Consider the following 20,819-nt stretch of genomic DNA (forward strand, 5'->3'; position numbering starts at 1 on the left):
TTACCAAGAATAGGGATATTTTTTCCTATCATTCCAGTGATCAACTTCATTAAATTTAATAACTGATGCGATAATTTTATCTAAGCTACCATCTCCATATTCCATTTGTCAAGTAACATAATAATTTTTCTTTTTCTTTTGAGACGTGCGTGATCTGCCTAAGTTGTCCAGGTCCCAGTAATCTTCCCACCTGGTCTCCCAAGGAGCTGGACTTCAGGTCCATTTCACTGTAATGGCTAAGTGACTCAATAATCTAAGGACAACTTTTTTGGGGGATGGGGAGTAAAAAATGCTGGGGATGGAACCCAGGGCCTCCCCTCAGACATGCCAGGCCAAGTGTTCCACCACTGAGCTTCAACCCCAGCCCCAAGGACAAGTTTCAAGGGGGAAATACCTAGTGCAGGTTCCCAGGGTTGGCCAGGGTTTTTTGTTTGTTTTTACTTTTTAGTTGTCAATGGATCTTTATTTTTATTATTTATATGCAGTGCTGAGGATCCAACCCAGTACCTCACACATGCTAGGCAAGTGCTCTACCACTGAGTCACAACCCCAGCCCAGGATTTTTATAATGTTAAATATGTAGCAGTGACACCTGGCAGTGACCTTCTTAAAGGCTTTGTTATTGCTGCATAACGAAATACCACAGATTGAGCAGCTGGCAGTGGCCACCTGCCTCGCAGGCTCTGGGGGTCAGGATCTCAGCACAGCACAGTCAGATCTCCCTGAGGCTGTAGTCAGGTGCTATGGGCACAGCGCTTGCCTGTAGGTGCCACCAGGGAAGGGTCTAAAAGTGATTACAGGAGACCAAAATGTGCCACCTGAAACAGACTTCTTTGGCAGGTTTATTCTGACTCACAGACCACAGTAAAGCTCTGTCCTTGTGGAAGAACTTGGCACCCATAAAGAAAAGCTACACTGGTAAAGGGGTACGCTAGGAAGCTGCTCAGACTTCCATGGCCTGAGAGACTCTATAGAGTAAGCAGGATTCCTCCCTCACCCCGACAGGAGCCCCAGCCCTGCTCTTTCCTGAACAGCACTTCTCCCAGTTCTGCCTGGTGGGATGCCTGTGCCTGCCTAATTAAACATGGTTTACTTCTTGCTGATCTGTTTTATGTCAATTTAATCGTAGTCCCATCAGAAAACCTACAGGGTGGAGGGAAGCCATTTTTTTGCCCCCTACCCAGAGAGGATTAAGGGCCCCAGCCCTTGCTGGTTGAAGGATGGAAGACACCCTCAGCTCAAGAATGTCTCCAGAGTGAGTCTGCTGGCAAGATAAGCTCAATAACCTCACTCTGGGAGTGACATCCCCTGCCTTCCCCACATTGGAGTCATAGGTCCTGTCCATACTCAAAGGGAGGGGAATCCCACAGAGAAATGGACACCAGGAGGCAGGAATCAGAAACCACACGGGCATGGCCACCTTACAACTGTCCAATTGAATCAAACTTATAATTAAATGCAAATAAACTAATTCCACCCCAAAATTTAGATGAACGGAATTGGTTTACGGACTACATGGCCCGTGTCCTTGAGACTGCACTGTTAGTAACCACAGGACACGCTGTGGGAGCTCAGGACAGTCATCACAGGGTCTTCCCCACTCTCTTCCTGGTGTGCCTACTGCCATCACTGGGATCTCGGTGGCTCTCAGTCCAGGAACATCACTACCTGCACAGTAAGCCTGACCCGCCCTCGCCCCCTGGACTGAAGGAACACAGCATCGGGCGGTCTCCTGAACCCCAGGGCTAGTGGTGCACAGACAGAACAAGAGACAGATAGAGGGTGGAGGTAGGTTAAGTATTTTGGGAGACCACTTTCATTTCCACTGATGAACACCTGATCCCAGTAGAGAAGCAACGGTTTCCTCAGCCCTGCTCATCTTTTAAGGTGCCAGTATCTCACTCCCTGCTCTGACTTTGGAGAAAGATAGCAATTTCCTTCACACCATAGTCCCTAAATATAAAATTAATTCCTTTATTTGCTCTACAGCAGAGGGCTGCAAACTTTCCTTTTAAAGGGCAAGATACCAAATATTGTTGGTTCTGTGGGCCACAGTCTCCTGTAACAGCTCAGCTGCCACTTAGGAAGGTAAGATAAGTGTACGAATGGGTGTGGCTCTGTGCTAATGAAATTCCCACTACAAAGCCAGGCAGCTGACTGATCTGGCCAGTAGTTTATGATTCCTGCTCCAAAGAAATAGCACTGTGGGCTGGGGATGTGGCTCAAGAGGTAGCACACTCGCCTGACATGCGTGCAGCCCAGGTTCAATTCTCAGCACCAAATACAAAGATGTGTGTCTACCGAAAACTAAAAAATAAATATTAAAAAAAAATTCTCTCTAAAAAAAATAAATAAAGGAAGAAATAGCATTGTGGCCAGTATGGGGACACACCCCTGTAATCCCAGCTACTTGAGGCTAATGTAGGAGGATGGCAAATTGGAGGCCAGCATCAGTACTCAGTGAGTCCCTATTTGAAAATAAAGAATAAATACAAGGAGAGAGGAGGGAGGGGGAAGGGAGGGGGAAGAGAGAAGAGTCAGGGAAAGGGAGAAAGAGCATTCCATCCCAAGGCTGAGAAGACCACAGTGGTTCTCGAGGGTGATGCTGGTGGGGCATGATGCTACCTTACTCAGTGCATCCCCGCCTGTGTGTATTGCAGCTCCACCATACAAATGGACATCAACCCGAAGGGCCACCAAAGCCCACCTTGAAGTCAGTGTCAAGTCACATCCAGACCATCTGGATACACTAGGTTCCTCTGTTCAAACCATTACTTTCTCCTGAAGACCTTCCCTGACCTCCCAACTAGGTAACTGGGTTGGAGCTTTCTGCTAAACTGTGCCTGTGTGGCAGGCCAGTGTCATGCCTCCTTCCTCCCCCCAAAAATCAGTTTTGCTTGGTGCCGTCTCCAGTGCCCAGCTCAGGGCCAAAGGCTTAGAAAGTCCTCCCTGACATCTGTCAAATGGATTGGAGGAGCTGGGCACAGTGACGCACACCTGAAATCCCAGAGGCTCGTGAAGCTGAGACAGGAGGATCGCAAGTTCAAAGCCAGCCTCAACAACAGCAAGAAGCTAAGCACCTCAGTGAGACCCTGTCTCTAAATAAAATACAAAATAGAGCTGGGGATGTGGCTCAGTGGTGGAGTGCCCCTGAGTTCAATCCCCAATCCCCACACCCCCAAAAAGGACTGGAAGATTGGATTCCATGATGTGCTTTCTCAAACCCAGGTACTTTTTAGACACAGCAGTTAAATACCATCACAAAGTCTTTTTACAATTACTTAGTTGAACTATAAAGAGAGTTCTGGCAAAAAAAGGAAAATAAAAAATAAGATAAACATTCCAACTGCCGAAGTTTAACACTACTGTGCAAGTATAATAAAATTACCAATCATATCCATTGCATTAAACATATCCACTGCATTAAGCGAACATCATGTGAAGCCAGCTCTGGCTTCTCCACAATGCTGGGACGTTTGGGAAGGTGAGCCTGAGTGGCGGTTTTGCTCAAGAACCCTCAGTAGTGCTGCAGAGTGGCCACAGAGCCATCCACGAGGAGCCCTCACCCCTCCACACAAGCCTGCTCCCCGTTGAACACACTTCCTTCAGACTGCCCTTTCTGAAAAGAGCAAGCCCCCTCAGCTTGTTCTTAGCTGGAAGAGGCAAAGGAGACACATGGAAGCAAATCAGTCACTGGCACAGCCAGCCTCCTGGGACCCTTTGAAACACGATGCTGGCGACACTGAACTCAGCAAGAAACTCCCATCTCTCTCCTGCAAGCCATGTACCTAGGAGGTGCCACCCCACATCTCACAAAGGTCATTTTAATATAAACAGGAAATTAACTTGTCACTCCTGACACTGTGTCATCATAGGGTTGGGGCCCTTGGAGCAACCTCTAGTTACCCGCAGGACACCTGGCAGAGCAGTTCTGAGAATCATGTGAGCCACTCATGGATGGAGGCTTTCTGGGGCCCTAATGAGAAACATTTTCATTAGGAGCCCAACTGCCCATGAAGAGAAAGAAAAACAAGTTCAGCGGGGTCTCTCAACCTTCTTCTGGGTTTGTGTGAGCAGCTCCCTCCCCAGGCACAGGTGCCAGGTAAGAGGGAGAGCTCTCCAAGTGGACATGTAGCACTGTCCATTGAGGCTACTCCTGTAAAAAGCCCCCGAATCCCACAAGTGAAGAACTTTGGGGAGAAATGAAGTTAACTTCTCAAGTATGTGAATATCTACAGCCAACAGTTTAGACTTCCATGGCTAATACCAATTGAAAAGGCCCTAAAAGAGCCACTATCCACTGTTTATACATGAACCAAATAAACAACATGGATTTCCTCTCATGTTCCACGTCTCAGTGGATGGCAAGCACCTTCCAACACAAACCAGAAACCTGAGGCCACCCAGGCCCCCTGCACTCTTTCAAAACCCAGAGCTCATTCACTTCTAGCCTATTTACATCTTACCTTCCAAGTACCCAGGGACTCTGTGCTACTGCCACCAGCCTCCGGGACACCTAACTCACCCTCAGAGCTGCACTCCTGCCTCTCCAGGGCTCTCTCCTTCCAAGCCATCACTTTTTCAAAGCACAAATCTGATCTCTTCCCTCTTTATCAATCTCTTAGAGAGACAGGCAGGCACACAGACAGACAATCAGACAGACAGAGAGACAGAGACACAGAGACACACACACACCATTGAAAATACTTTGTGGCTCCCTGGCTTGTTGGTACCCTGAACTCAAGGCTCTGACAGGGCTACAGTCCACATCTCAGGTCCTAAGTGCTTCTGCCTCAGGGCCTATGCCCATGATCTCTTTCCTCCCCAAGAGCCACTGACACTTCACCTAATTAACTCTGACTTAGCCTTCAGAGCTCCACTCTGATCTTTCCTAGTGATTATCAGTCTGTAATTATGTACCTACCCAGCTATTTCAGCTTCTTTCTTAACCAGAGTTCCCTAGAGCCCTAAAGCAACTATTGAAGTAATGAACCATAGTAGCTTCTCTCTATATATCTAGAATGATACTAGCTATATACTGTCCCTGGAAGACCTAAGAAAACAGTCACACCAGGTTCAGATGAGGAACCAGGTCTGGAGAGATATGCACCTATAGTATTGACGCATAGCAGGTTTTGTTGCCTGAAAATGAAACAAGAAAGTGATCAATGAACCACGCACCCCATGTGTTGGCTCCTTCCCCCACCCCACGACTCCTGCCCAGTCTGCTCCCTTTCCTGGGACTGTCTAAACCACACAAGTCACCTCAGACATCACACGCAGCATGACATCTAGCTGCAGCTCAGGAAGGACACAAGGACCCCAGTGAGGCACCCACCTTGGAGCCAGTCCTGGCTAGGCCCCTTGGCATAACCCTGGTGCAACCTGTGGTGAGCCAGTTGACTCCTACCTGTCTCCTACTTGCAAAGGGACAAAGGGGGAAGACACTACTAATCTAGCCTCAGCTGTCCCATGACACTTATTAAGGTAAAAAGGAAAGTAGAAGGTGCACAGAACGTAAGGCGTATCCTAGGACCCAAGTAAAGTTATGCAGCTGGTATCAGGAGGGCGAGAGGGAAAGATACTGCCCAGAACCAGCACCCAGCCCTCCCTGGCTCTCTCTGCCCCAGGTTCTCTGCAGACTCTACCTACAATACAGGCTTAGTCCCAGCAGGAGCTCATCCACTCTGTGGCTTTACATATGATCTGTGCCAGACTCCCTAGTTCATACTTCTGACCTGGACATACATTTAACTGTACACTCTGCCTGGCACTTGGAGATCTAAGAGGCTGCTGTCACACTGAGCAGGACCTGGTCTCCCTCCACGACTGGCTTCCTGACAGCTATCCCATCTGAGTTGACAACAACCTCATCTGCACAGCGGCTGCTAGGGCCAGAAGCCCTAGAGGCATCCTTGATCCCTCTTTTTCCCACCTCACATCCATTCATCAGGAAATCCTGTTGGCTCTAACTGATAAGATACATCTGGATCTGACCACTTCCCAGCCTCTCCTCTGCACCAGCTCCCATGGGCTGCTACCCTAGCTCTGCTACCTTAGGGCTGTGTGTAGCTGAATGGGAGAGCACTTGCCTACCATTCACAGGCTCTGGGTTCTATCCCCAGCATGGCAAAAAATAAAATTTCTGATTATTTCACTGCTCTGTTCACAACTCTGTAATAGCTGTACATTTCTCTCATAATGAAAGCCAAAGCCCTTGTAGTGCTCCTTAGGGCTCATGGGATCTCACTCAACTCACCCCAGCATTCACACTATTCTTTGAAACACCTACCAGGACCCCCTGCTAAGATTGCTTCTGCTCTAGGTGTGCTTGGCCAGCTCCCTTAGGTCCTCCAAGACTTACACAAACTTCACCTTCAAAATGAGCCACGTCCACGGGGCCTGTTTAACTTATCATCTGAGCCCCACTGCCTGGGACCCCTATAGTCTCCTTCCTTCCCTGCCCCCGCCCTCAGCACTTATCACCTTCTCTCACACTTCATACAGAATTCCCTAGTGGATAACATTTCCCATTTAGAAAGTTAAGTCTTGCAGTAGATCTGTGATCCACGTGACCATGCCTGGTACATGGAAGTATCTCATCAACCATTACTACAGAAATGCACAGAGGCACTTCTTCTGGGTGCTCCTCTGTCTTACTGTGGAAGCATGTCCAGGCTGCCTGGCTCCATCCTGTAGGATTCTTCGGTTCAAATGCCCACCAAAGATCTCTGGGTCCTGGTTCAAACTCTTGGCCAGAGCTAGCTCATCTTTCCAAAGCAGGCCTCACTACATAGGTCAAGGCCAGCTGCCCACGGATGAGCTATTTATTGCCAGAGGTTCTGGGGTAAGACTGAAGACTAGCAAAGCAATCTGGAACTTGGGTGTGGGAGCAACAGTTCTCCCCAGCTGGCAAGCGCCCTGCTGTACTGGAGCTGAGGGCCACGATGACTGTAAGCAAAATCCCAGAAAGAGTAGGAAGAGCTCCATCACACTAGGCCTGCAGGCCCCAGCCTCCAACCAGCGAGGGCTGCTGAGAGGATTTAGTGCAGAAGAGCCACATCATGCCCTCAAGTCACTTAACCAGCCTCCCATCTCACCCTGACCATAAACAGATTTGTTGTCATGTATGACTGGCATAGATACTTCCTAGCAAAAACCAAAACACAATAAGCAAACAATTGCCATTCTGCAGGTAGGCAATCATTCTTTATAATTCCTCACTGCTTCCCCTTTACTGCTAAAGATTTCTAAATTACCTTAGAGGCAGGAGGAGTTCTGCTACAGTGTTCTGGTTCCAGTGCACCCAAGACACTGAAGTCACCTGAGGCTCCAGCAGGGCAGTGACAGCTGCTTAGTTAGCTCATCAGGGTGCTGTGGGTAAGAAGCCTCAGATCCTCATGACAGGGCAGCTGGCCTTCCTGAGAGCCAGGCCTCCAGGAGAGACAGGAAGGCAGAGCATGGAGTCTTAGAAGATTCTGCTCAAGCCTGATCTAGTGTGGGAGGGAATCACACCTGGGAGTCAATGCCATGAGGCAGATTGCTAGGCTATGCTGGACCACAGTCATCTCATGTAGACCAAGGCCTGTTTTAAAGAGCCCAGGACTAACAAATGTTTTTTACTTTTTAAAAGAATTATAAGAAGGAAAATAAAGAAGTATGTGCTTCAGAGATTCTATGTGGCCTGCCAAGCCTAAAATATTTACTATATGAATCCACAGAAAAAGCCTGAGGCCCTTGCTATAGACCATACATTCCTGGTGAGTGAAGAGATGTCTTAGGGTTGACTGGCTTTACGTGGCGTTCCCCTTTACGTGGAATCTAATCCCTAGTGAGCACCTTAGGGAAGTAGGTACGCAGCAAACTCATTCCAAAGATCACGATGGTAATCACAAAGAGAGGACAGGAAGGAAACAGGCAGTGATTCCTTGCCCTATAGTAGATGCTGGTAGATATAGTTTGGTGCATGGGTGACTAAGCAAAAAAGCAACACAAGGACACACCTTCAAAGTGTGCAGCAATCATCAAGGTATGAAGACTCCAGCGCATAGGTCTGAGAACTGTGACCCCAAGGGCCTCGAGCTGAGTGCTGTATCAGACCCTCCTGTACTCCTCGCAGAGACAGCTGCCACAGTCTGCCTTCCTTTTACAGACACACAAGTTGAGGCAGACAGAAACTAAGTGATTTCCCCAGGGTTACATGGTAAATAAATAGCAGGAGACTATTCATTTTCCCTGCAGACTACAAAAAACACAAAGACCACCTTTGCATCTTGCCTGCCCCGGAGCCCAGGCAGAGCTAAGCTGGCAGGGATCCCAAAACAGGGACTCTGAGAGCAAAGTTTGTGAGCTCCCTATACAAGCAAGTGTAGAGGGCCCTGAAATGCCTGATGGGGACTAATGACTCACTGACTGCCCCTCTGCATAGAGAGAGCTTTAAACATATTTTCACTGAGGTCTCTGCTCTCTAACCAAATGTCATCTTTTCTGAGACTGGAATTAGCCCCTGCCCACCCATCCCTCCAGCTGCTTTCTCAATGAGCTTATTGGCTGGCAACTGTTCTGGCCCCAGGCTCACCAAGGTTCTGAGGGGCTGCTGTTCTTGCAGCAAATTAAAGGGATATCTGATGCACAGAGGTCAGGCGAGGGCTTTAGTGTGGGCATAAACAGACTACACTCCACCTGAACAGCCTTGACTCTGCCGTGGCTCCACTAGCCTGCTCTCCTGGGATTCACAAACCCAAGAAGACGGTCTTGCCCGAGGTTACACAGTCAGTGACAGAGCCCAAGTGCCCAGATGCTTATGCTAACTTGCCCTCTCTCTGGATCCCACTCTGGAAAGCTTGACTTCCAGTTGGCTGAGGAGACAGGTTGATTATGACAGGCTCTGGAGGGCAAATGACCTGAGCAGAGGGGCTAATTTTAGACTAGTGGCAAGGTGGCCCTATGCCAGGGAGGCCCTATGCCAGGGACAGAAAGAAGGGCAAAGAAAAAGGTAGGTCCACCATGCGGCCTGCGCAATGGTTTCATTAATGAGGTTCTAGGCATAAAGTTAGCTAGATGAGATCGAAATAAAACACACAGACTCAGTTACCTTATTTCTATTGCCAGGTCCAAGACGGCTCACCTCTCTGATTCCCACCTCTAACCGCCCAGCAGGGCAGCAAGGATTACTCAGGGCTAGCAGGAGAGAGAGAGTTTGAACACGCCGGGGAGTAGCCTTTTATTGGGGAACAAGAGATTCAGGGGAGAATTCCATCCAATGAAGGTTGAGGGGGGGCTGCACTCCAAGGTCAGGGTCAGTGATTGGGTCCCCGGGGTCAGTGGTCAGGCACACCCCCACACGGATGGGCTCTCTCATCAGGAAAGGGCTGGGAAAGCTTCGACACAGCCAAAGCACCTCAGACCCTTAACGGGAGCCACCCAATCACGTGTCAGAAATGGCTTCCCACAGGTAGGATAATGGAAGTCAGAAGACCTGCATGCAAGGGGGCTATCTGGACAGGGGAGTCAGCTGACAGAGGATACACGGAAGGATGGTCAAGGGACACCAAGGGACCAGCTGAGAGCAGACACAGAAATCCATCTCAATAAAAGCCCTAATTAAACACACCACTGTGACCTCAATGGGATTCTAATAAATACAGTTGTCCAATCCCCATGCAGTAAACAGGCAAGCCACAACAAGATAATCACCTCCCTCCGTCCATTCCAATTATGAGACACTAATTATCTACCAAAATATTACTCCCATGCCCAAAGAGGAAAGACAGGAGGTGGCACTCCCATCAGCTCCTGTACTCAGACACCATGAGGAAACGGAGCAGAGAAGAACGGGTCTTACATATCAAAGACCAAGATATGGGTCCCAACAACTCTGCCACTCACCAGCCTGTGAACTTAAGCTCTCATGCTCTCAACTGTAAAATTAAGCTAATACTCTCGGCCACAAAGAATGCTTGTGGATCAAACACGACTTCATAGCCCCAGAGAGGTATGGCAGACTGTTGGCAAAACTGCTAGGCACAATGACACATACCTGTAATCCCAGCTACTCAGGAGGCTGAAGCAGGAGGATTAGAAGTTCAAGGTCACTTTGGTCAATTTAGCAAGACCCTGCTTAAAGTAAAAATATTTAAAAGGGCTGGGGGTATATCTCAGTGGCAGAGCACATGCCTACCCTATGTAAGGCACTGGGTTCAATCCTCACTACTGAAAAAAAAAAAAAAAAAGATACTCCCTACTGGAAACCACACATCTTTGCAAAGGGGGACATCACCCTCCCTGCATGTCTCCAGGTGACCTGCTGGAGGCACAGAGCAGTACCCTCCCTGCAGCTGACTGCAAGTTCTTGAGGGACAGGAACCCAAGTCCAGAAGTGTTAAAAATACCTAGTTTTTTAAGCTAAGCACTGTGGTGGTTTGTTAGCCATGAAGGACTGCTAGAATAACAATGAAACACAGCTGTTACAATTATGACCATTGAGTTTTCCTTCTCTGCTGGATGATTCCTATGAGCACTCAGTCATCATTATTTTGCCTTTGACCCCATCACTGCAACTACCAGCCGTGTCTTCGCTCCTTGCAGCAAAGTTTCTCAGGCCAGCTCCTCCCTTTGGTTCCCTTTCATTCTTTCACCCTCAAGGCCCTAGTGACTGCCATGGTACCAAATCTCATGGTCAAGTCTTAGCCTCGTGTGACCTGACCCAAGTCAGCAGCCTCCACTGCTCCTCTCCCTCCTCCTTAGCAACACTCCACGTTGGCTTCTAGGATGCTACTGTGTTTCCCTCCTGACTTCCTGGAAGGTCTTTCCTGGGCTCTGCTGGTCCTCCCCAGGTGCTCCCCTTACTGATCCTAGAGTGCCAGGGCTCGGGCCCGGTCTCCCACCTCCTCTTACTCACTGGCAGACTAAAAGCAAAGGCTCAGCCTGGCCCTGATTACAAAGACAAGGCAATCGCAGGACAACATCTAAGTCCTTTTCTAACCTGAAAACCAGATTTTTTTTTTTTTTTTTGCAGTGTTAGGGATTGACCCTAGAGCCTCACATCTGCTAGGCAAGTGTTCTACTTCTACTCCACATCCCCAGCCCTTTTTATTTTTATTTTAAGTTGCCAGGCTGACCTCAAACTTGAGGTCCTTTTGCCTCAGCCTCCCAAGTCCCTGGGATTACAGGTGTGCATAACCATAGCCAGAACCAGAAGATGCTATGACCTTCAGCAAAGGAAGAGTGATTTGTTTCTGATTCACAGAGTACAATTTACTACAAAAACCACCCAACCAAAGACACTGGAGGCCAGGAGTTGGCAAAGTTCTGCTTATAACCCAAATCCCATCAGCCACCTTTTGCAAGGCCCTCTTTTTATAGCTTGGAAGCAAGAATGGTCCTTATATTTTTAAATGAATTTCATTTAAAGTCGTTATATAAGCATCTACATAATAGTCTCAATTTTGTTTCTTCTAAAATATTCACTATCTGGCCCTTTAAGGAGTTTACTGACTCTTAACACAGATCAAGTATCCTGGGGCAGACTCCTCTGCTGTAGTCCACAAGGGCCCCTGTAAGAGTCTCAGCACCTCAGCATGAAGTGACTTCTGAAATCAAGTGCCTCATAGCATCCCTGAGAAGAACTGGAGAGGTAATTAGATATAAAAGTAGCTGCTGGCTATTGCCATTATCTTAAATAATGGTGACGCCCTCTAAACAGCTGGAAAAGAAAGAGCTAAACACGGAAATGCACTGTACGCATGTTCCCAGGGCAAAGCACATCCTAAAGCCAGTGGTGAGGCACAGACATTGTTCTAAACTTGGAGAGATCTGATGACAGAGCCGTTTCCTTCCCTTTTCTTACCCACGCCCAAAACAACACCCTACTCTTCTCATGAGAAAAACTCTTTCACATGTATGGTTTTCATTTCCTACATCTGAGCTTTTGCTTAATAAAACACAATGCTCGGGTGATGGGTGATTAGAGTCACATGCCCACTGCATACACACACAGGAGCCAGCAGGGCACACTGACCTTTAGCACCATGCCTACACACAGGAAGCCACTGGCATCGCCTCATACCCAGCCCACTGTTACACACGTCACTGTGTCACACATGGTCTATGGATACAGGCTGTGCTGTGTGGCATGGCTTTGGTATTACTCACATTTGTTGTTATATCACTATCCTGATGGACCACACCACACACTAGCTACAGGGTGTCAGACCGGTCACTTCACTTCTCTAAGCCTCAGTTTCTTCCTGGTAAAATTAGGGAACCATTTTAGAAGATTTTTAAAAATTTTCTAGCTCAAGACCCAGTGACTCTAAAAGCATGCTGAATAATCTTTTGTTTTTAAACCTTCTCTCCCGACTCTGGACCTATTTATGATCACATCCCAACATGGCTTCAGACCTCACTGATGAACAGACTCAATAGACTCAGACACACCCTCACCCATCACAACTGCTTGGACACCTCGAGGGCAGCAAGCTGCTAACAGACCGTGCCCCATCATACATAAGCAGGTGGCAAAGGAGAGAGAGTTGGCCCTCAACAGTAAAGAGCAAAGGGGATGCACTGGGTCCTTGCCCTGCTGCCCGGCAGCAAGCACTCCACCAACAAGGCCAGCCCCTCCAGGCTCACTCTGCAGCTTTCCTGTAAGGGAACTCTTTGTAATCACTGCTCTCTGGGAGACAGAGGACAAAAAGCTGCCATGGCAAGTGGGTTTCCTTAACAAGGCTTCAGGTCTCTCTTGATAAAACTCAGCAATGGAATGTGACTGAGTCAAACCCAAATCAAAGAGCTGTGGGAAATCAAATTTTTATAACTGATAATGGCTCATGGACTTCCCATACCCATTCCCTGAGCTCCACGTCATCAGATAAGTCATCAGTATGGCATTAGCAAGTGTAGTTTGAGTTTTATAAGAACGATTTTAAAAGGACAACATCAGTACTGATGTGCAGTTAGCTTGTGGCTACTCATTGCTCACACAGATGTGGCCTTTTGGAAAAACAACATGACAAGATCCTTTAGGCCTCTCCAACGATCCTGGCCAGGAGCTTTAAGCTGAGCCTCGCCCTGAGGAAAGCATCCAATGGAATCACAAGGCCCTCGTATGGAAGCTACTCACTGCCACCTTACCTTAAAAGCAAAAAGGGGATGTACTTCCCACATTTGGCAGTAGCGAGTGAGGTGACAAGTTGTGATCACTGACATGACAGAATGCCAGTCATTACAGTAGCTGTGAAGACCATGCAGAAGATAATTTAAAGGGTGAAATTATTTGCACATGCTGACAACATGTGAAAATGTGTGTGTCGGGGCTGGGGATGTGGCTCAAGCGGTAGCGCGCTCGCCTGGCATGCGTGCGGCCCGGGTTCGATCCTCAGCACCACATACCAACAATGATGTTGTGTCCGCCGAGAACTAAAAAATAAATGTTGGAAATTCTCTCTCTCTCTCTCTCTCTCTCCTCTCTCCTCTCACTCTCTCTTAAAAAAAAAAAAAAAAGAAAAGAAAATGTGTGTGTGCACAGCAGCTGTGGGGAAAAGGATGGCACCAGCCAACACCTATTCTCCCACTCACCTTCAGGTTCTTTAGCTCTAGACCCTGAGCCTGCACTTTGTCGAATTTCCCCATTTTTCTTTAATAATGCAACATCAGGGCTGGGGATACAGGTCAGCAACAGTGTGCTGGTCTGGCTTACACAGGTTCAGGGTTTCATCCCTGGCAACAAGGGACAAAATGTAACAGCATTTCAACTAAAATAAAATGTAACTCTCTGCATTTAGCCCCCAAATAATACCAATAATACACTTACCAAACACTTACTTCATGCCAGGCATTGTTCTGAGCAAACATGCATAAACTGCTTGATCCTCCTGCCACCCTATGAAATAAATACTATTTGCTGGTGGAAAAACTGAGATCCAGACTTTTAAAAGCATACCCAAGGTCAGCCAATGGAAAGCGGGTTGGCAACCAGGCTCCAGCATTAGCCTCATAACCCTGTATATCTATGAATAAAACAATCACAACACAGTACTGGAAAGTGGGAAGTTAGTATTCAAATCAGCCAGAGTAGCTCACCTAGGCCTGTCCTGCAGTAACCATTTAAAAGGCATTTAACACCACAAAAAGCATTCCCATGCCCACAGAGTTCAGCCAAACTGAGGCTTTCTCAAAGTGCTAGAAGCAGCAGTAGTTTGCAGAAGTGAATGACAGAGACCAATACCAATGGCCATTGAATCACAGACGTCAAGGGGACTGTTTTCCCTTTGACTGAGAGAAGGAAATGAGTAAAGAAATATCCAAACTCACACAACTAGTTGGGATCAGGAGAAAGCTAGGCCTAGGACCCATGTCCACAGACCTGATAAATCCAGGTTCTTCCTACTTGGCAACATATGATAACAAGCATTGCTATCATTTATTAAATGTTTTCTGTATGCTGAAGGCCATAATTCCTTTACATGAATCAACTCATTTAACTCTCACAATACTCCCTGGAAGTGGGAATCATTATAATCTCACTTACAGATCAGGACATGCTTGAGAATGTAAAGAGTTTGTCCCCATCCCTAAGCTGGAAGGCACTGGGCAAGTGGACAGAGGGCAGACTGGGCCCTTGCACATTCTGGACAGATACTACCTAGCACATGGGTATCCAGCTCACAGATTCCTCTTCACTACTTAATGTGCAGAGGCAAGTCTAAACACCTCTTACTGGCTGCAACCCAAAACTCTAAATTTGCCCCTACAGCACAGGAAACTAGACAGTGAAGCCAAGGCAAATCTCCCCCTAGCTCAGCCTCTGCTTGCCAGTCTCCTGCCCAACACCGCACATCCCATGCAACCAGGGCTGAGCTTTCTACAGTCAGCCCTTCCACGGGTGCTGACTTCATTCACTGACACGCACATTGTGTGTAAACATGCAAACCATTAACATTTTCATTTACCAGGCTGGTATGGCCCCAAGCTGCAAGGATCTTTGAAGGAGACAACAATTGAATTTGTAATTATTGATGCAATTTTTAATTCTCAAGGAAACCTCTGCCCCCATGTTATACTTCCCAGGGCCAAAATGAACACTGTAAGCAACCCTTTAAATTGTTTCTGAGAAAGGAAGAGAGAGCCTACCTGCCTGCCTCCTAGGAGAGCAGGATTATGGGTCTGTTTCAAGAAGTTCAATTTCAAAGTTTCCCTAGATGTCTGGGTAAATAATCAAAAATTAAATGATGATTCTTTATAAAGGCCTTTTGTGAGATGATCTCCTAAAATGTGAACAATCCTCAGTAAAATGACTCTTTGCAAATTCAGAATTATTGCAGGGTAGAAGACCACTTACCTGTTTTCATTCTCCAGCATCTCTGCCATGGGGGTAAAGAAAGGCTAAGAATATAAGTGCCCAGAGCCCTGGCCAGCACTGGTAGATGGCACTCCATGCACATTCAGGGGCAGCAGCAAACCACAGGGCGTTATCCTTGCAATGCCCATCCTCATTCACAACCTGGTGACAATGGACCAGGCAGCACTCCAGGGGCACAAGGGCCATGTGCCCAGCCCTTAGGGGGTTCACAATCAGGTGGTAAACAGATTTTTAAAATAAAAATTCCCATTGTTTTAAAGGAAGTAAAAAAACTTGGTAAGAGGCAGTCACTTGGAGAAGGTGAGGCCACAGGGATTCAGTTGTTCAAGGTCAGATGGCAAACACAGGTAGAACTGCTGGAGCCCTCAGGGCCACACTGCCACCACTGTCTTGTCCTGCTTCCCACCTGATGCAGACCTTCTAGAACTCATGACGGCAATGAGTCGAATTTATCAACCACAGAAATTATTCATTTCTGTGAAGAACATAAAGCAGGGGATGGGGTTGTGGCTCAGTGGTAGAGCGCTTGCCTAGCACATGTGAGACACTGGGTTCAATCCTCAGCACCACATAAAATAAATAAATAAAATCAAGTCATTGTGTCCATCTACAATTAAAAATATTAAAAGAAAAGAACATAAAGCATTTTTGAGGCTGTAAAAATATTTTAAAAAAACAACCAGAACAGTAAGTCGGACAGCATGCTGTTGGTCCCTGGCTGGGTGCATGTCCTGCACTGCCTGGAATCATTGCAGTGGCAGATAAGCAGAGCTTGGGGTGGGGGTGGGGGGGCAGGCCACTCACACAGGTGTTCCACCACTTCAAAATTCCATTTTTTAGAACTGCACTATAGAAACAAAGTAACTGATCTAAATCACAGACAATGATCTCCTTTAAATTCCCCTTCCATCCTCCTGGGCTCTGACTCAAGTCTGATTTCCAATACAGGGCAGAAGGCTGGGCAGAAGTCAGGGTCCACCGGGGCTGTCCTGGTCACCTGTAGCAACCAGGAGGGCGAGCCAGGTCTCCCACTAACTAGCTCTGAAGGAGACCCTGACTGTATGGCTTGTCCAAAACATGCACAGCTTCATGACAGAGACAAAATAGCACGCCGTGAAGGCCTACTCCTCTGCAGGGCAGGGAGCAACTCAGGACACGGCTCTGGGTTCTGACTAGGAAGACAAACTCCATCCTGGGTCTGACTTATGTGTGTGTGTGTGTGTGCACACACACACAAACCCCACCCGCAAAGACAGGATCCTGGCCAATGGGATCCTGGGCCACCAGTTGCTCCACTCTTCATTCCCCACCCACATGAATCCTCAAAGCCCTCCTGGTCTTGGGGGTCCTAGAACTGCACTCACCCTGGTGAAAAAATACACTAAACAAAACAGCAGGTGGAACTCCCTTGAAATTCATCTGTAAACCCAGCTGCTTCTGAGGAATAATATAAGAAGTTTTAACTCTTAATATTGTTAAAGAAGAACCAGAGATAATTCAAAAGTAAGTATATAAATTTCTATCATAAAAGTGGTGCTTTGAGTTACTGGATCAAGGCTGATTTTCTTCTGGGCAGCTGGAGACATCAGCCCACAGACACCGAGTTCAGAAGAGTGCAGGGTCCTGACCCGCCTTGGTAAACATGGCCTATGCTACAGTTCATCCTGAGAGACATTGCATTGCAGTGATTCAGCAGCTGGCTTTTTCATATTTTAAAAAATAGGTTCAAATATATTAAAGAAAATTTAACTAACTTCATCAACACCTGACCTGGGTGTTGATATTTTTTGAACTGGCCTTGTTCTGTTCACATAAGTACCATTTACTGATGTATGTATTATTTTGCTGAACCTTACCCACCCTGCCCTGGTGGCTGAAGGTGGAATCTAGGGCTAAGTGATCCACCACTGAGCCACACCTCAGTCCCCAAATCATTCTAAAGTGAATCACAGACAACAGAACTCTTCACCCTTAATACTTCAGCGTGACCAGCCAAAAAAAAAAGAACACTCTTCTACACAGCTCAGCGCTGCTGCCAAATGGAAGGAAAGTAACAACAGGGACTGGGATGTAGCTGTAGGGTAGAGGCAAGCTTGGTAAGCTCCAGGCTCCGGGCTCCATGAAGAGGGGTGGGTAATGGTTTCCCATCATAATCTTCTGTCCAGTTCTCCCCAGTCGTCCCCCAAATGTATTTGATAACCCCTTGTTAAATCAGGATCCAATCAGTGACCACTAAGAAGTAATGTTATATTTTCTCTCATGTGGAATCCAGAGAGAAGGGGGGTGGATGTCATGAAAATAGAAGGGAGAGCAGGAGAGAAGAAGAAAGCAAGCAGAGGGAAGGAACGGAGGAAAAGGGAGGTTCTGGGGAATGAAACTGAACAAATTATGTTACATATACGAACATGTCATTATGAATACCACTCTTACGTGTAATTATAATGCACCAATTTTATTTATTTATTTATTTATTAGAGAGAGAGAGAGAATTTTTTAATATTTATTTGTTAGTTATTGGCGGACACAACATATTTGTTTGCATGTGGTGCTGAGGATCGAACCCGGGCCGCACGCATGCCAGGCAAGCGCACTACGGCTTGAGCCACATCCCCAGCCCCTATATATTTTTAAATTTATTTTTTACTGTATTTTTTTCTGTAACTCTCCATCCTGGTTCTTTTTGTTGTTGTTGTTGTAATTAGTTATACATGACAGTAGAATGCATTTTGACATACTGTACACAAATGGAGCACAACTTCTCATTCCTCTGGCTGTATATGGTAATGCACCAATTTTAAAAAGTAAAACGTTAGACAAAAGAATGATTACAGAGGGTCTGAAAAGCTGGAGCTTGACAGTAAGTTAGCATCACTCTATGATTCCCTTTAAAACAGAAAAAAAAAAATTCTACAGTGTTAGCATTCCTAGGCATTTTACTCCAGTTTACTTTTTTGTTCCATTAACACACCCGTACACAGTTGCCAAGGAGCTGTCCTGCTGTAGATCACATGCTATCATGACTGTTTCTGGCACATCAAGGTGAGGACCTGGTGAAATCTGGCAAGTGCCACTCCTGACATGCCCTCCGGGCCTGAGCCCTGCTGGTCTACTGTGTTAAACAGCAGTGGAAGAGGTGTGGGAACTGCCCAGGATTTCACTGTTAGAAGGCCCTCAGGGTCCAGGAGCACTGCCCTGCTGGGGCTTCCTTCTCCTCAGAGCTGACACTAACAGGAGATGCTTAGAGATGGAGTAAGTCTAAGATGGATGAACACGAGAAATTTTTACAGAAGGTACTCTGAATTCGTTGGAAGGTGGTATATATTTAAAATCTATTAATAACATTCTCTAAAACAAAAATATCACAAAAGACTCAAACTCTTGAGTATCAACACTTTGACTTTGGAAAATGTCTTAAAAGCTGTACAATTTCAACAAACAGACCCATCTACACTGAAGAAAACATCCCAAGTGGAACTGAATTCTCAGCCAAGCCATCATAATGAGATGTGAATCATTTTATTCCTTAAAAGTGTCTGTTAATTTCCTTAAACCACTCTGGACTGTGGAGTTTTCTGATATGCAAGGTGTTTCCCAGGCAGTTTCAGCTCTGGCCTTGAGCCAGTCTCCCAACAGAAGCCTGCCTCCCGACTCTTCAGGAAACCAAGGCCAGGACTTTCTTACCTTGTTTCCAGGGGCACAGTTGGCTTCGTCTCAAGGGCTTCTGTTTTTCTACAGCATTGCCCATTCTAAAGCCAAGGGGATCACAGGGCCCTTCCAAGCCCAGGCGTCTTTGTTGAACAGCAAATAAAGACCACAGAGTCACTGGCAGAAATGGGATTCATCTCTGGGATATTCCACATAACCCGGCAGCAGAGCCCTGGCACACCCTCCCGAGGACAAGGAGGAATTCTATTCGGAAAGGCCTCAGCCTCTGCTTTTCAAACTCTTCAGTCCCAGGGAGGAAACCAGCGGAAAGGGCCTGCTCGCGCCCTACCGGTGGGCCTCGTAATAGTCTATATTAAGTAGCTCTTGCCCGGCCCTGCTTTGACAGTTACTCATCAGCAAGCCCTAGAGAGTGGACTGTGTTCCAAACTCTCAATACCGCCTTCCCTGTGGGAGAAGGTGAAGCTGAAAGTCACAATGGGCCAGTTCTGGGGTGTGCCTCGAGAAGCAATCTCACAAAGGCCAAAGTCACACTTTCTATAGAAGGGTCTCACTCCCAGATTACACGCTCCCATTAGCAATCCATCAGCGAAACAGGCTGCGTCATTCATACTGTGCTTCCAAGAGGAAAACCAAACACCAAAATGCAAGCTAGGCCTGTTTCCAAAAGAAGACCACAGGGCACAAATGTAGCCAGGAGTCCGCAACCTGGAGCTCCAAGCCTGCGCTCCATGTAGCAGGGACTATGCTGGAGACAGTGTTGCAGCACCTACATTCTAAATAATGGCTTTGCCAGAAGAACACAAGAACACAAAGCCATTTACTCTTTGGTAAAACAGAAGAAAATATCAAGGTGAATGACATTTAATTCAATCCCGGAATTTGGGTTTAAAAAAACCCTTAAGGAACCCCTTGAATATCCAGGGTAAGAGTGTCAGCTCTGGGGCCACCCAGCTGGGCTCAAATTCCAGCCCTGCTATTGTGCTAGCCAACAAGTGCAGCAGCCTTGGTTTCCTTATCTGTTAAATGGGCAACATGTCAGTCTCACCTCCTCAGCTATAATGAGGATCAAATAAAAGAAAGCGATTATGCAGGACTGAGCATGCTGCCCAGTGGTCAGGAAGCTTTTGGCCCATGGGCACTGTTAAATGTTCATAATCTTAGTTGTGAGGCTATGTCAGCTCAGGGGGGAGGTTCCTGCTTCAGTCATGGCATGAACGTAAAATATGGGAGCAAATTATAGAACTATAGGATTGGAAATATTTAAATAAAGACCCACAGAAACAAAGAGATGGAATTCCAGAGAAACTCCATACTGTGACAACTTCCAGGCACCCTGGCTGTGGTGTTGCATCAGCCCCAGCTCCATCTGAAGAGATGACCTTGTCCATTCATAGAGGATGAGTGAGCTGGACCAGATCTCTACAAGGTCTTTTTGAAAACATAATACCTTATTTTATTTATTTATTTCATGAGATGCTGAGAATGGAATTGAGTGCCTCATATGTGCTAGGCAAGTGCTCTACCACTGAGCTACAACTCCAACCCCTCTATAAGATCTTTACAAGATCTTAAGTCTTCATATTTTGATCACAAATATAGGAATCATTTTCTAAAGTCATATCCTCAGATTCCAAACTTGGCAAAGCAAATTTCACGTGTCTGTTTCACTTCTTCAGTGAGGCAACAGCCAAGAGCAAAGTCACGAAGGCTCCGCTTCCTTTCTGATCCTAAGCTCCTCCCAGGCCAACTGCAACCCCAGCTGGAGAGCCAAGGGCAAGAGCTCTGCATGCCC

General features: G+C 46.9%; 1 protein-coding gene across 9 annotated transcripts in view; it reads right to left on the minus strand.

Annotated features, from left to right (window-relative positions):
• Positions 1–20,819, minus strand: part of Rapgef1 (Rap guanine nucleotide exchange factor 1) — a 128,996-nt gene that overhangs the window by 86,065 nt on the left and 22,112 nt on the right. For 3 of the 9 annotated variants that reach the window (XM_005321099.5, XM_021723650.3, XM_013356695.4), the window contains exon 1: positions 19,043–19,201. The exons of 1 other annotated variant lie outside the window; for it this stretch is intronic. In XM_005321099.5, coding sequence (XP_005321156.2) covers positions 19,043–19,106 — 64 coding nt within the window. In that variant the 5' untranslated portion in view covers positions 19,107–19,201. Of the gene's footprint in view, positions 1–19,042; positions 19,202–20,819 lie in introns of those variants that run through there. 5 more of the 9 variants (XM_040286512.2, XM_013356696.4, XM_013356697.4 and 2 more) reach the window with 4 other exon arrangements.

This window comes from Ictidomys tridecemlineatus, chromosome 4 (assembly GCF_052094955.1).
Source record: "Ictidomys tridecemlineatus isolate mIctTri1 chromosome 4, mIctTri1.hap1, whole genome shotgun sequence".
NCBI lineage: Eukaryota > Metazoa > Chordata > Mammalia > Rodentia > Sciuridae > Ictidomys > Ictidomys tridecemlineatus.